At 38.8% G+C, this 16,530-nt stretch overlaps 1 protein-coding gene across 1 annotated transcript in view; it reads left to right on the top strand.

The window, feature by feature from the left end:
* The first annotated feature begins 716 nt into the window (after positions 1 to 716).
* Positions 717 to 16,530, top strand: part of GCC2 (GRIP and coiled-coil domain containing 2) — a 31,647-nt gene continuing 15,833 nt past the window's right edge. The window contains exons 1-12 of the mRNA XM_071430735.1: positions 717 to 873; positions 3,790 to 3,852; positions 4,513 to 4,597; positions 5,666 to 5,733; positions 6,872 to 6,976; positions 7,775 to 10,237; positions 10,915 to 10,984; positions 11,659 to 11,759; positions 11,840 to 11,938; positions 13,514 to 13,633; positions 15,057 to 15,221; positions 15,615 to 15,719. Of these exons, the coding sequence (XP_071286836.1) occupies positions 772 to 873; positions 3,790 to 3,852; positions 4,513 to 4,597; positions 5,666 to 5,733; positions 6,872 to 6,976; positions 7,775 to 10,237; positions 10,915 to 10,984; positions 11,659 to 11,759; positions 11,840 to 11,938; positions 13,514 to 13,633; positions 15,057 to 15,221; positions 15,615 to 15,719 (3,546 nt within the window). The 5' untranslated portion in view covers positions 717 to 771. The remainder of the gene's footprint in view (positions 874 to 3,789; positions 3,853 to 4,512; positions 4,598 to 5,665; positions 5,734 to 6,871; positions 6,977 to 7,774; positions 10,238 to 10,914; positions 10,985 to 11,658; positions 11,760 to 11,839; positions 11,939 to 13,513; positions 13,634 to 15,056; positions 15,222 to 15,614; positions 15,720 to 16,530) is intronic.

Below are 16,530 nucleotides of genomic sequence, written 5' to 3'. Positions count from 1 at the left end.
GAACATGCAATTACAAGCCATAACACCTCAGTTCTGCTATTTGCTCTGGTAGTCCTTCACATTCATTTTTGAATTTGCAGAATCATGGAATTTTTAGGGTTGGAAGGGACCTCTGGTGATCATCTCATCCAACCCCCGAGCCAAGGCAGGGTCACCTAGAGCAGGTGCCAAAGAATGGGTCCAGGTGGGGTTTGAATGTCTCCAGAGGGAGACTCCACAAGACCCCTGGGCAGCTGTGCCAGTGCTCTGTCACCCTTAAGTAAAGAAATTCTTTGTCATGTTGGGGTGAAACTTCTTGTGGTTTTATTTAAGGCCATTGCTCCTTGTCCTGTCGCTGGGCACTGATGCAAAGTCTGGCACCATCCCACTGGCACCGGCCGCATTTATTTGATAAATAATTTAAATCAATTTGTGTTCCCATCAAGGTATTAAAAACAGGGTCTTAAATCGCTCTGTTTCTGCCCGAGCACGTCACCCTCCACCTCACACTCTCCTTATGGCGGCAGTGAGAGACGCGCCTGCAGCACTGCTTTGCCCTTAGGAGCCCTTCAGGAACAGGGAATAGCGGGGTGCACTCGTGTTGCACTTGTACCCCTTCCCCTTTTCATAAGGCGGAGAACACGAGGTCGGCAGCGACACCGATTCCCGGCCCACGGCCCGGTTCAGGTGGGCTCAGCTGCCGAGGCCGCGGGCTCTTGGTTCAGCCCCGCCCGGCTCCGAGGCGGCGCTCCGTGACGGACAGGCCGAGCCCGGCGAGCCCGGCGTGCCGGGATGACGGAGGCGGAAGCGGCTCGGGGAGGATGTAGCGGCGCTTGCAGCGGCTGTGGCGCCGCGATCTCCCCGCCCCTGCAGCCGGCCGGCCCCGCCATGGAGGTAACGCGGCGGCTTGGGCAGAGGGGCCGCGGAGCCCTCGGGGTCACCGCAGCTGGGGCGGGTGCGGAGGGGGCGGTGCGTGACCTTGGCGTGCGGCACGGGGAAGCGGGGAAGGTGCGGACCAGCCCCTCCCACGCCGTGGGCTCCTGTCCCCTCCCGCGGTGACGGGCGGTGAAGCCCGTGGGGAACTGGGCGCCCTTGGCCGCCGCCTCGCAGCCCCCGCGGGTGGCGCAGCTGTGAGGGAGGCCGGGGGTGGGAAGGGGGCCCTGCCGCTGCCTCTGCCCTGCGGAAATGGCAGCGCCGGTGCGGGCTGCAAGGGGCTTGTTTAGTGCCCCTCATGCTTAGGAGGTGGGGACGTCGCCCTGTTGGCACGGGCTGGGGGGAGCGGGCAGCGCTGACTGCAGGGCAGCGACACTCGGGTGACAGACCCACGGCCAGGGCTCCGAGTGGTTACTGTGTGACAGCACCCACGGGCGAACAAGGGTTCCTTCTCCACTGAGGTGACCCGATGTGTTAACAGGACGTCAGCTGTGAAACACCTACCAACGCAAACAAATAAAAGCACTGAGGCGTCTGTATCTAGTGTAGCTTTTATAAACACCAAGGCAAATCCAAAGGCAACATTGAGGAATTTTGAGTTCACACATTAAATTAACTCTCCTAGTGTCTGTGCTGCTTGTGTGCCACGTTCTAATAGAGGTTCAATGCCGCTGTTGGTTGAAGCAATCACAAGTCAAAATGTGTTTTGATGTGACTTGGTACACTTAGGGTTGGTGATGTCTAATAGTTGCACACTGCTCAGAAAATTGCTGTTCATGATGGCCACTACTGCCACAGTTCACAGCAAAGGCTAGTATATTGCATTTATGCATTGGGTAGGCTTTCTAAGAAGATGTTAAGCTATTGCAAAGGTAAGGGATAGATACCAGTTAAAATACATAGAACATCTTGAAATGTGGCATGGAAACCCCTTAGTGCAGGGGGTAAAGTAGGCTTGAAATAAAATCTAATAAAAGAATGTGTGTGTGTGTGTGTATATATATATCTATATCTATCTCAGTAAACTGTGGAAGCATCCAGAATTCAGAATGATGGACTAGAAACCATGCAGGATTGTATTGGGCTTAAAAGCATACTTAGTAGCTGCTGGCTCACAGCTCGGATGCAACTAATCAGTGAAAAGTTCAGGGTTTTTTGATAGCTCATCTTCATAATTTTTCTTCTAACTCAAGTGGGTGAAGCCCTCTACATGAGCTGCCTCTGGGTTCAGTTACCAGAACAGCAAAAATGGATGCATTGCTTTACACAGTATGTGATTCTGCTTCTGTATGTGTTAGCTTAAAGGAGTAAAAGTATTGTGAGAAGAAAATCTGTCTGACCTTGCTGTAGTATGGAGAGTGGTGAGCTGTCATTTTCTGAACAGTACGTGCAGTTTTTTATAATTCATTTTGCTGTCCAAGTGCTAAAATATTAGGAGTATAAATGTTGACAAAGTTACATCCTAAGAAAATCTGAAACTTTATAGCTTTTTTTCCTAATGCTGTACAGCACATTTTTTCTAATAAGTTTCTTCTTGCCATCTTAAAAAAAAAATCAAACATTTAGTATTTGTGTACATAGATGACTATAACTGCCTTTGTCCTTCGTCTGTACTTGAACTCATATTTCCAAAGGTGATGCTTTTTGTTATCTGTATCACCTGTTCTGTCCAAATTATTAGTGATTGTCCATTCTCACTCATAGTGCTCAGATCCAGTTTGGTTCTTCCTTAGTTTCTACCATAAGGGTTTTGATTTTTTGGCAGAATGAAGAGAGTAGCAGAATGAAAGTGAGGGTAGGTGTGTATACATACACAAACATCTAGATATATAAAATTACAAATATTTATATATACACCTCTTCACTTTTATACTTATGCCCATATGATAGATGGTATGAAGAAAAAAGTAGGGTAAATGTGAAGGCTTGGAAATGCTATTCCTGATATATTGGAAGCGTCTGTTCCCTTTTCCTTTGCAGCATTGTGGCTGCATACATTTCTTTGTGTTCCTGATTATACATAAGCATATCCCATCTAAACCACTGTAAAGCAACACTCTCCCAGATTAGATCTGTGAAAGTTTACAGTAGAAGGCATTTTGCATTTATTTTAGAGATAGAGAGCCCAGAACTTGCTGAGCCTTTTCAGATATGTTTGTCAGGCCAGCAATCCTAGTGAGGACTTGCATGCTTAAAAAAAAGGAAGAGAAGGGTTATAATTTGTCCAAATGAGCCCTGACTTTGCCGAATCTTTTGGAATATATTTGATAGGCTAACAGTTGTAGAGATAAACCAGTGTGTTTAAGAAGGAAACAAAAAAAGATTAGGAGCTTATGTGATTCAAAAGTTCTCAAGGTTTGATTGAACTGCAACTCTCTACAAGTTTTTGTTTGTTTGTTTGTTTGTTTGTTTGTTTTTTGTTTTGTTGTTGTTGTTCTTTGGGGTTTTTTGGGGTGGCTTGTTTGGTTGGTTGGTTGGTTGGTTGGTTTTCTTTTGGTTTTTTTGTTGTTCTTGCTTTTTTTTAATGGTTCTTTTAAGAACAAGATAGTGAGTCGTGCTTTTGAAACTGCTTGTAAATAAAATTAATTTGCAGTACTGTATAAGCTCTAGATGTCCATTCAGTAATGGAATCATAAAATCATGGTTTGGACATTGGGAGCTTTCCATTCTGCTGTTCTAATAATGACAGTAGATCTTTTTCTGCTATGTTTCTGACTCATCCTACAAATACATGTTGTTTTAAAAATTTTGTTTTGCTCTTTTCCTTGTGCTTTCACTATATGCAGTTCCTCTCAGTTTGGAGACCTTCAATTAGTTCTTTTGGTAGTCTTACACCAAAAAGTCTGTTACTGCAGATTGAACTTTATTTTGTTGTAGGTTCAAGATGCTGGGCAGGAGATGGTGGCATCTTCTGGCACACCAGGATCAGGCAAATCAAAGGTAATCAGTCCTCACAAACTTAATTTATTTGGATAGCAGTAGTTGCAAGGGTTAGCATGCAAGCTGTGACTAATAGGAAGACAAAGATATTTTTAACATTTCTTCTAGACAGGAAAAATGAACTTACAAACATTAAGATAAAGTGTTTTGGAAACCATGAGGAAAAAAAATCTCTTTTTGATATGTTCACTTCCTGTTATATTTGATAAATTATTAATAGCATCCAGTTTTGGCAGCAGTCTTTTTCATAAGGGACACAGACATCTTTGCATACAGTGTAAGTAAATTTAAACAATGACAATGCTAGGTCAGCATGCTATTTTCAAAATATTGTTCAAATTGTATTACTGAATTATAATCCTTCCTAACTGAGTTTTCCTAACCAATGCTGCCCAATTGTGTGCTTCAGAATTGTTTCAGAAAAGGTACAGAATGAGGAGTAGTTTCTGTTACTGTAATTGAAATAACAGAATTGGATAACAGAGCATCAGTAACTTGGACTGTTATTCTTTTTTGAAATGTTACACTTCTTGCAAATGTATGGTAAGAGTTTCTTGTCCTAAAGTTCAGCTTTTTGGAAGTTTGATGCTAAAAGGCCTTGTTTCTATTTCCGTCTGGGTTAGAGGAAACTGGTTTCTCTGATATATACTTTCTTTACAGCTGGACACATTGCCCAAAGAAGACCTCATCAAGTTTGCAAAAAAGCAAATGATGCTTATACAGAAAGTGAAGTCAAGATGTGCAGGTATCTTACTGGAAAGTGCAATTTCTGCCTTAATGCTTGGCACTACCTGACCTTTTCAAATATCACTGTGTGATTTTGATAGGTAGATTTAAATTCTAGGCAAAAATACTAGATTTTATTTTTCTTCAATTTTGCTTTTTTTGGTGGGAGGATAAGGACCGAAGTAATTTGATTAAGAAAAAGAAAAGAAGCATTGCTTTTGTCAGGTATTAAATTCATTTTGGTCTGACAGTATGGCATGATGGAACAGTGTAGCTTGTGGAAAAGTTGAAGTGGGATTTGTCATTGTCTCTTCCCCGTATTGATGCAGGTTGATTTTCAGGAAGCAAATAGGAGGAGGAATGTGTGCTATTTTTTTTTGCATAATTAGTAGAGTTTAGTTTGTTGTAGAGTACAATGACTTCTTTGATAGATTGCTACTTTATATTTGATCATTTATTGCTTTAACAAGAAATTGTAAAATATACCAAACAAATTTTTATGCTTAACACCTAAAAGTACCTGTAAATCTGTGCCCTCATGTGCTGTCCTTGTCCACTCTGAAGTCTCTTTTCCTCCAGTGGCCCACTACTTGGACTGGTGTCACTTCCCCTTGTTTGGAATTACAGTTATGCTGATTGCTGGTAGCTGCCCTCTGAAACAATAAGGATACAGATATGGGCTGTACCAGGCTTTTCCTCAGTGTGGTTATTCATAAGATCTTGTTCTTCTGCTTGCTGCCTATTTTTAGAGAAACAGTAGAAACTGAGTATCTTTCCTCTGATTTAAATTGACCATGAAATAGAAGGTAAGATGGATGATCTTCAGAAGAATTTCTATCTGTTGTTCCTCTATCCAAGCCAGGAAGTTTTGCTTTCTCAGGAACCCATGCTTGGTGTCAGGACTGGAGAAGTAGTACTGAATATTTGTTCTCTGTTAGTCCTGTCTATCACTCAGTAACAAACAAAAATTGGTGAAGTAAAAGACTTCTCTGATTTGAATAGAAGTGTTGTCAGGCACAGGATTTACTAAAATTTGCTACTGTGATGCAGCATCAATTCATACTGTAACGTTTCTTTACATTTTAAGAACTGGAGAAAGAAATTGAAGAACTCAGATCTAAAGCAGCTACTGCAGGAGCTGATGATATTATTCAGGTAGGAATATGTAATTGTTTCCTATTGTATTATGTAAAGTTAGCTGAAATAAATCCACTGAAATAATTTGGTAAAAAGTTAATAGCTTGAAAATCGTTATTCAAATTGAATGGAATCAATCTGCAGGAGTCCAAGACACTTCCTAAAACTGTTTTTTCCTTCTCCCCTCATGTCCTTACTCCACTTGCCAGCAAACACTCTTGGCTCTGTGAGGAATAGTACAAAATAGTACACTTTCCAGACAGAGCTTACCACAGCACTTCAGTACCTGAAGGGAGCTTATGAGATGTGGACGAACTTCAGAAGGGCCTGTTGCAATAGAACAAGGGATAATGGAGTTTTAAATGAAAAGAGGGTTGATTTAGATCAGATATAAGGAAGTTTTTGGTTTTTTTTACACAGAGGACAGTGAAACATTGGAAAACGTTGCTCAGAGATGTGGTAGATTCCCCACTCTTGGAAATATTCAAGATCAGGTTGAATGGGGTTCATTCAACCTGAGCCACCTGATGGAGTTGAAGATGTCCCTGCTCACTGCAGGGGGGTTAGACTAGATGGCCTTTAAAGGTCCCCACCCACCCAAACTATTCTGTAACTCTACTAATGTCCCCAGCAAGACTTTTCCTTGTTTGGCTGGTTAGACCAGCTTTTGTTTATTTTGGAGTGACCATTGCAGAAAGACTTTAGCCATTTAGAAAAGTTCTGAGACAATCATTTGATGAGATTAGAAACACATGATTCAAGTTGCTTGTCACAAGAAATACTTTAAGGATCTGTTTTTCTCAAGATACGGGTCATAGCATACGAAAGTGAAAATTGGTACTGAGGAGGAATTTCTCAATTAGAGAATTGTTTTGACTAATTTGGCTGGAGATTTCTTTTCTACAGAAAGGGAACTTCACCACCATCACCTGGTAATCAAAAGTTAGCTGATCACAAGTACAATTCTTAAAAGAACCCAAAATCATTGTTTTAGTCTCCCTATTTCATATTATTTTTGTTTGGGCTGAAAGCAATTTTTAAATTGCTGACTGATGTGTTTATTTGACAAAAAGTGTCATAATCTATATGTGAGTTTCTATACTGTTTCCATTGTTAAGAAACCCTTCTTTCAGTGTTCTTTTTCATTTAATATTAGGCTCTCACAGAGAGGCTGGATGTGGTGCTTCTGGAAAAAGCTGAAAGTCAGCAGCAGTGCATAGCTCTGAAAAAAGAAAATGTTCAAATAAAGCAAGAAGCAGAGGTACTGAAATGAAATATTTCAGAATTTTATTTATTTTCCAGGTGTGCTTGTTGTGTATCTATTTTTAATCTTTTTCTTCACTTACCTGTGTTCTGTCTCTTTAAAAAATCTTTAAAAATTTAAAGGCTATATATATTAAAGCATATTTTCTCCGTACCCCCTAGTTTATAGTAATAAATAAAAAAATCTTATATATGCAGTCTAGATCCACAGCTGCAAGAAGAATTCAGTCTGTGCATTAAAAGCCTACATAGGCTTCAGTCAATCAGCTCTGTCTTTCCATGGGAGCACGAGTTTACCTTTACAAGGTAAACCTTTAGATATTCATGTGAGGCTTACCTTTAGATATTCATAGGAAAGAGCCTGTCAGCTAAGGCACCTATATTATATTGAGATTATATCAATAATCTCAATTAATGATAAAGTGAAGACTGAATTGCTTGCAGTTGATGGATATTGTTATATTCCAGATACCTGAATTTGATGCTCTAAAATTAATCTGATCTTTAATGTATTATCAGAATAGTTGCTAAAGCTGAAGTGTGTCGTGACCATTTTGTGAAATTATGCTGGTAAACATGATCTAGGACTTAGTTTTCCTTTCTCATTTTGCAAATGTTCTCATGCTCTGTGTAGTGTCTTCTGAATCGAGTTGTCCTGATACAGTTAGATATTTAAAGCTATAACAGTTCTTAAAACTGTGGACTACTACATTTTCTAATTCATCATTGTAAACAGTTTATTTGGAAATATTGTGTGCTAAATTAGCAGTATTTAATAATTTGCTTGTTTCTTTAGGCTGCAGTGGCTAAAACAGAAGAATTACAGAAGCAACTGGAACAATCAAGAATTGACTCTATGGAAGAAATAAAAGCTCTGAAGAGTGAATTAGCAAATGCACAATGCAAGCACAATGAGGATTTAAAAAAGCTGAAGATGGAATTAGATGAACAAGTGAAGAAACAAATGGAGCTGATGGAACAGGTTGAATGTTACAATGATAGTCAAAAAGAAGTTAAAAGATTACAAGATGATGTCCAAAGAATAAAATCTACTTATGAAGAGCAAATTTTGTGTCTGAACAAGCAGTTGGAAGCTGTGAATGAAGACAAAGACAAAGAAGTGACAAATCTGCAAGAAACTATTAAAAGCACCTCTCAGTGTTACCATAATGAAATAAAAAATCTGAATGAAGAGCTTAAAAAATTAAAAACTACTCATCAGGAAGAGGTGTCAGAACTAATGCATCAGATTGAAATATCATCTAAAGAAAATGAAGAAAAGCAAAATCAAATAAATCAGTTGCAGCATAATTTGGCAGAGAAAAATGCCAAGGATGAAATGCATGCTCAGACTGACCAGCGTGAATATGACTTGGAGCAGCTGAGAGAAGTGCTACATAAAAATTTAGAAAACAAGATAGATGTTGCAGAAACACAAGAAGAACCTTGTGTAAAAGCAAAAATGGAGGAAAAAGTTAGGTACCTGGAGCATAGTTTAGAAGAACTCCAGTCCCAACATAGTATATTAAAAGATGAGTTAACTTATATGAGCAATGTCAAGACAAAACTGGAAGAGGAAATCCATCGTATGAAGGATGAATACTTTCATGAGCGGGAAGACTTGGATTTTAAGATAAATGAATTGCAGCTCACTAAAGAAGATTATTGCTGTGTAATTGAAAAACTGAAATTGGAGCTTCAAGCAGCAGGACAGCACTATGAAACTGCTGCAAAAGAGCACAAATTAGAGATACAGACTCTGAAAGATCAGCACCAGAGAGAAATTTCTGAACTAAATGAAACTTTATTATCTGGTTCTGAAAAAGAACAGATGGCATTAGTTTTTGAAATGCAGGAACTTAGAGAACAACTTGAAAAGGTAACTCAGGAGAAAGAAGAAGCAGTGTCCAATTACAACAGCCTGAGAGAAACAATGGAAACTCTACAGGCTGAGCTAGGTGAATCTGCTGGAAAGATCAGCCAGGAGTTGGAATCAATGAAACAACAGCAAGCTTCTGATGTCAGTCAGCTGCAACAGAAACTCCGGGCTGCTTTCAATGAAAGGGATGTTCTTCTTGAAAATGTAAATCACCTTCAGGAAAAAGTAAAAAAATTTTCAGAAGAGACAGAAGAACTTAAATGTAAAATCGTTAGTCTTCAGGAGGACAACAGTGCAATGGCAAGCTCCATTGACCAAAAAGAGATTACTGAAAGAAAACTGGAAGACAAGATCACCGCTCTTACTGATCAAAACAGGGATATTTTAAATGATGTAAAATGCTTGAGTGAAGAGAGAGAAACCCTTCAGGAAACATGCAAGCAAAAACAAGTTAAAATTCAGGAACTTCAGCAAGAAGTAGATTGTGCTAACCAGGACAATAATGACCTGAAGCAAAAGGTAGAGGAATTAACAGAGAGACTGAATGAAGCTTTAATTTCTAAGGGTGAAAATGCTCAAATGCTAGAACAATTAGAAAAACAGATTGAATCTCTGATGCGTGATAAAGAGCAGCTTTCATCTGAAGTGCACACTGTCCATGAGGAAAATAAGAAACTCATTCAGGAAAAAGGTGAATTAAGTGAAGAGCTGGGAAAGACTACATCTGAAAAAGATAGTTGTTCAGTATTGAAAGAGCAGTCTGAAAACTTGGAAAAGAAACTACAAATGATGACTGCAGAAAAAGACCATATATCAACATTACTTGAAAATGAACAAGTACACACATCCCTTGTAAGAACTCAGCTGTACCACTTACTTGAGCAAGTGGGGTTCAGCATTTCAGATTCTAATGAAGAATATGATTCTCTTAACTTGTTAAAAATTGCAAATGAATGCTTGTCAAAAATTAAAGAAGAGCGGTGCCTTGCTCTTCAAAAGGAGGAGGAAGTAATTAGTTTGCAGCGAGAAGTTGAGAGATTAGAGGAAGAAAATGCAGCTCAACATAGGGAACATAGATCCCTGATTCAAGATTTTGAAAAAGAAAAGAATCTTTTGAGAGAAGAACTGGAAGGAGTGTTGTCTGAAAAAGAAGCGCTTCAACGTGATATCCAGGAGTTGAGAAATGCCAGTGAAAAAACAAGGATTGAAAATCAAGATCTTTTAGCTAATACTGAAGAGATGAGTCAAAAACTTGCTCTTTATGAAAATCAAATACAAGAACAGCAAAAAGGATCTGAAAAACAAGACGACTTAAATTTCATTCTGGAACAAAAGGAAACTGAGCTTAGAAATGTGAAAGACGAACTGAGTTCTCTAAAGGTTATATTTTGTTATTGAAGTATAAAGACTAAACCTCTAAAGTCTTCAAAATTAAGGTTCAAAAAATACTTTCAATTCTCTCTTTTCTGTTTTTTTTTTCCTTTTTTTTTCCCTTGGCCTGAAAGTGAGTCTCCCTTGTAGAAAGCACATATTTCTGAGTTTCCTAGCACTTCAGAATTCCCTTCTTCCCCCCAGGAAAAAAAAAATGAAAGAAAACCAATCATAATGCTTTTTTGACAAAAGTTGCTTGCACTTGAACCTTTATTCCTATCAATATCCCTTGAAACAATCAACTGACTAGATGGACTACCTAACCTCATAATCTTTCACCTCTTAACTTTCTGTGGTTCCATCTCAAACAAAACTTCTTGATTTGCATTAGCTTCAGGTCTTGGGAATTGCTGGTTTTGTAAAGCTGACAGTTGCAGAATGAGGGTGTCTCCCCTTTTTTATCCTTGAACAGGATGGAAAGCAGCTCTTAAAAGATTGGAATGTTCTGCTTTCAGCATAACTGTACTTTCATCAAGCTGATACAAAGTTGCTCATAAAGGCTTTCCTGGTCCTAAGAACATGGACAGTTTTAACTGTAGCTGAAACTTCTGGTGGCTTGTTAGGGACAAAACAGGTACCACAAAGAAATGTTTGTAATACTTCTTATATCTTTGTTTATAATACAGAATTTAATGGAAACAATGACTGAGAAAACTGATGAGCAGTCTTCAGTAGCAGAGCTTCAAGAAAAAATTGGTATCTTTCTCACTTTTTTTCTTTTATATAAATGATCTGGCTTCTTTGGATTGTTACTTTTTCTTTCTTTGCATGATTGCCCTGTATTTCCACAAGTCAAGGAAGATGGGGATATTAATGCATCTTCCTACAGTATTCCTGCCATTAGGAATTTAAAATGTTAGCATTTTTAAGTTGGATATGATTTGATATTTTAAGGCTTTTTCTGTACATCTGTCTATAAGCAGTGTAGTGGACTTAATCTTTAGTTTTTAATGTGGGAAATTTATCAGTAAGAATCCCCAAGGGTACCAGAAGGAAAGGGAAGCAACAGTGCCAAAACTACTGTTGTTTTATTGCACTTATTCCAACACAAGAGCAGGAAAATGCTTCTGAGTTGTTAAATTTATGTAGAAGTAGACAGTAATATCACTCTTAATTGTGATGGAAGCTTCTGAAACAGGGAAAGATTGTCCAGGGAAAGATTGCCCCTAAGTTCTCTGTATGTCTGGATGTTTTAGCTTCAAATTAAATGTTTGACTGAATGAAACACTTCAACACCTCCCCATGTTTTATATTTTGTTTGGTTTTAAAGTCATGCTGATGTTTGTGTTCTAATTGAATTTCATTTAATTTCATTTCTTGGGAAGAAATGGAAGGGTGTAATTTTTAACTTTCTTATGGTTTTCTTTTAGGGATGCTTGAAAAAGAATCTGCTGAAAAAGGAGAGAAGCTAAATAAAATTAAAGTGGTTGCTGTGAAAGCCAAGAAAGAATTAGATGCCAGCCGAAAAGAGGTACCCTGACTAATTCCTAATATGAAGAAGATTTTGCATGGAGGGCTTTGTTTTAATGGCACACACTTCTCTTTAATAAGGTGCAGACTCTGAAGGAAGAGTTGGAGTTGGTTCGATCAGAAAAAGATCAATTGTCTGCTTCAATGAAAGATGTAATTCAAGGAGCTGAAAGTTATAAGGTAAGAATAGTGCTGCATTCACAAAGGACAGTAATCTGTCAGAAAATACTTTGGGTTTGAAGCCTAGCCTGGATATACATTGCTATTTACTTGCATAATTATGTTTTGCAAAAGAAATTGTGCAGTTGAATACCAGAATCAAGAAGTGCGAGGTGCTCTTAAGGGAACCACGCAGCTGTTGTCAGAAGAAAATGAGACACTTCCTTTCTACTGGAATGCTATTTTTAACTCTTTTGAATCTAGCATCATGCATACCAAGCAATGTGTTGCTAGGCAAAACATAAATCTCTATGAATTCTGAAAAGTTCAAAAAATTGAAGATCAGTTTGAAAACCCTTAAATGATGAAGACAAACTTGTAATTTCCTGGGAGCAGGTCTTCTTGGAGCACATCTCTGGGCACATGAAGCAGAAGCAGGTGACGAGTCAGCATTGCTTCCTCAAGAGAAAGCTGTTCCCTGTAAGACTTAGGAGGAGAAGCTGAGGGAACTGAGGTTAGGTAGTCTGGAGAACAGCAAGCTCAGGGGAGGCTTATCACTCTCAAATACCTGAAAGGAGGGTGTAGTCAGGTGGGGATGAGTCTTTTCTCTCAAGCAGCAAGATAGGACAGAGGGAAATGTCCTTAAGTTCTACCAGGGGAAGTTTAGATTGGATATTAGGAACAATTTCTTTACAAGAAGGGTGCTTGAGCATTAGAACAGAGAAGCAATGGAATCACCATCCCTGGTGATATTTAAAGTACAAAAAGTAAACACAGCAAGCACATTATATACAAGTATATGAGGTAAACACGGCACTTCAGGACATATGTTAGTGGTGGATTTGGCAGTGCTGGGTTTACAGTTGGATTCAATGATCTTAAAGGTCATCTGCCATCTAAATGATTCTGTGACATCATTGAGAGTATTACATCGACTCTTGTTCCTTCTTCTTCCCCCAAAATACAAGAAAGACATTGATAACTTGAAGTGATTTCACTGGAGGGATGACAGGTTGGTCAAGGGACTGGGATAAGTGATGAGAAGCTGCTCAGCCTGCAAAAAGCTTTGAAGGAACCTGATAGGAGTCTTCCAGTACCTACAAAGACATTATGAAGGGAAGAGAGTCGGGTTATTAATGGTGGTGCAAGATAAGACAGTAGTCCTCAATTGAAAGGAGAGATTCCAACTGGATACATGAATAAACATTTTCATGCTGTGAGAATGGTCAAGCTTTGGAATAGGTTGCTTAGTGGAATAGCCATCTCTATTCTTGGAGGCAGGTCCTTGGAAAGACATGATTGGACAAAGCTCTGAGCTACCTGGTCTCATCTCACTGCTGATCATACTTTAAGCAGGAGGGTGACACCTGCTCAGCTGTCTTCCAAACTGAATTATTCTAGAATGTCAGGAACTGAAAGGGGTTTCTCCCAGAGCCTGTAGTGGAATGATAGCTTTAATTTCATAATGATATTTCTGATGTTGCAGTAAGACAACTTGTATAATGAAATACTAGGTAAACACACCTCAGAGGTATAGAATGTGCTTATGCAATACATCTTGTCAAAAATTATGCCTTTGTGTTTGTATGTGTTAAGAATCTTTTGATGGAATATGACAAACAAGGAGAGCAGCTGGATTCTGAAAAAGGCAGAGCAAATAATCTTGAACGTCAGATAGAGGACCTGACAAGACAGCTACAGGTGTCATCTGAGCAGGTCAGTTCTGTATCTGGGTCTGATCTATTGATAAGTACCATAAAAATTAATTCTGCCTATTGGGTGCAAGTCCTAATCATGTGATTGTTACTCTAGTTTCATAACCTACATGTGTTTTAAATAGTAACTTGAGATTCAGAGTGGTTTGTTTGTTTCTTTTCAACATCTGATACCTTACCTGGGCCATGACAAAGATAAATATATCTAGAATGTCTGACTTTGTCAATAGAAGAGTTTAATTTATCCCAGGTCAACTCACAGAAAAAACCAGATCATCTCTGGCTTGATTTTGGACCTGTCTGCTGCAAGCATCAGACTTGCACTGTTTCTCTGACCGCACACCTACACTTCTCTGTGCAGTAACCTTTAACTGAGACATTTTTTCTTCTATTTCTTCAACAAAATTTGGCTTTGGGGTTTTTTTATTTTTTTATTTAATCAACAGAATGTTTAAATATACTAAATTTGTTATGAATTTCACATTTTTCACAAGGATTAGACTTCAAGATGCATTGTAGAGTACTACAGTGGCATTCAGAAGAGTCTAAAATGGTAATTAAGGGACAGTGGCATTCAGAAGAGTCTAAAATGGTAATTAAGGGACTGTGAGACACATTTTTTCAACGCTAACTGCAATGGGTTTGGTATTTAGGATTTAAACTCCCAGGCCCCATACACCGGAGATCCACCTAGGCCACAGTTTCCTTATAAGCACAAGCCAGTAGTAAATAGCATAGGAAGAAATAAGAAATAATAGTATATATTCTGCTGATTAAGCAAACTTTGTGCTTTTCAAGTTTGTTATAAAAGAATTTGTAAATAAAACAATGTTTAGGTAGCTGACATCTTTCACTTATACCTCATTCTTAATAGGCAAAATAAAGAATAGGATGCATCATTGAAAATGTCAAAATTAAATCTGTTAAAGTCATTGCAAAAGTATGCCTGATGCAGTAGAATTCTTACTTTGTACTGGTGGACAACTTGGTGGTTCAGTCAAAGTTTTCAGTTCGGCCTTTTTAGGAGTTAATAGTATGTTCATTTGTTTATAAATACAGCAGCTGTATTTGAAGTGTGTATTTGAAATACTGTATTGTTGCAAGGAGAAGGTGATAATGCAGAAAGCATAAGTTTTTGAGTATTTTTTTCAGATTTCTTTTGATTCTTGCCATTTTATAGAAAGCTGGGCAAATTAACGGAACAAAATAACCAAAATATGCTAATGGATTTAATTTCACCTGTTTATTAATGTGGTTTAAAGGAATTAAGCTGGAAAAGACTCATTTGTAGGAGTGTTGTTTGTAAGGGATTTGGATAGAAATCAGTGTTGGGTATTTTTTTTTAAATACAGAAAATATTTTATCTGTTAAGATTGCACATAAATTCAGCTTATGTTTTTACCATTCTACTGTGCTAATTTCAGCATGATCAGTTACGCTCGGCTAATGAAGACCTCCTGGCTCGTGTTGAAACAGTGCAAAATAATGCTAAGCTGCTGGAAGCTCAGATACTGGAGATACAAAGAGCCAAAACAAAGGCTGACAAAGAGCTAGAGGCTGAAAAACTTCTAAGAGAGCAGAAAACAAAGGTAGTACTTCATAGAGATGGTAAATGAGCTGAAGCATTACTTTCAATGGATGTGATTTCTGTTAAACCTTTGTAAACTCTGTTTGCATAGACCAGGTTCTGCACTTTCCCTCCATGTTACTTGACTTTTTTGAAAGCTTGGTCTGTTCATTGAAAGAACTTTGCAAGGCTGTCAGTTCAGGTTAGGGGTAGTTATACAGAATATGAAAACCACTTCATAGTAACGTTGGTTTTTCTCTGGTTCGCAATGATTTCCTAAGAAAGGAATCAGCTGTCTCTTTGTACAACACAAGTATGTGTGTGTGTGTGTGTGAGTGTATGTGTCTAAGTATAGAAAGGTGTTGGCATCTATTTTGAAATTGGACTGCATAACTGACAACTACTTAAATTTCAGGAACATAGTGGCACTCTCCGAGAAATGGAGGAGCTTCAGATGCAACTTCAGAAGGAAAAGAAACATCTGCAGAAAACTATGCAAGAACTAGAGCTGGCCAGAAAGGTAGAGTTGCTATCCATGTTGGTGCTTCATGGACTACTAAAGATTTTGGCCCATCTGTCTGTGTTGAATGCCTCCCTTTCTGTTCTGAGGATTTTAAAGCTGGAGGTTTGCAAAAGGGAGAATGTGAGGGCTTTTGCCCCTGGCTGTGTGCTTGAAGAGCTGAAATGTACTTTTGGAATTGATTTTGGTTTTGTTTTTTGTTTGTTTGTTTAGCTTGGGTTATGTGGCCTTTCATGAGTAGAAATAAGAATAGAATTCAGATGTCTGGAGTACGTGTATAGTGCACTGTTAAGAAATTGCCTTGGTTGTAAGGACTGAAGATGAAGGGAGCTGGGGTTGTTCAGCCTGGAGAAAAGGAGACTCAGAGGTGACCTTATCACTCTCTTCAGCTTCCTGAAGGGTGACTGTGGTGAGCTGGGGGTCGGTCTCTTTCTCCAGGCAACAACAGACAGAACAAGAGGAGACAGTCTCAAGCTGCACCAAGGGAGGTGCAGGCTGGAATTAAGGAGGAAGTTTTTCACAGAAAGAGTGGTCAAATACTGGAATCATCTACCCAGGGAGGTGGTGGAGTCACCATACCTCGATGTGTTTAAAAAAAGACTGGATGTGGCACTTGGTGCCATGATCTAGCTGAGGTGTTAGAACATGGGTTGGACTCGATGATCTTAAAGGTCTCTTCCAACCTAGAAATTCTGTGATTCTGTGACAAAAACTAATACATACAAAATACCTACTGATAAAACTAGCCACAGGTTTTTCAAAGCTTTTGATTCTTGTTTGAAAACAGATTATTTACTGAGGATGTGTGGAA

This window comes from Agelaius tricolor, unplaced genomic scaffold (assembly GCF_023055355.1).
Source record: "Agelaius tricolor isolate 1412-34295 unplaced genomic scaffold, bAgeTri1.0.p SCAF_7, whole genome shotgun sequence".
Classification (NCBI taxonomy): Eukaryota; Metazoa; Chordata; class Aves; order Passeriformes; family Icteridae; genus Agelaius; species Agelaius tricolor.
Note: the sequence above shows the minus strand (reverse complement) of the source record. Positions and strands in the feature narration are given on the sequence as shown.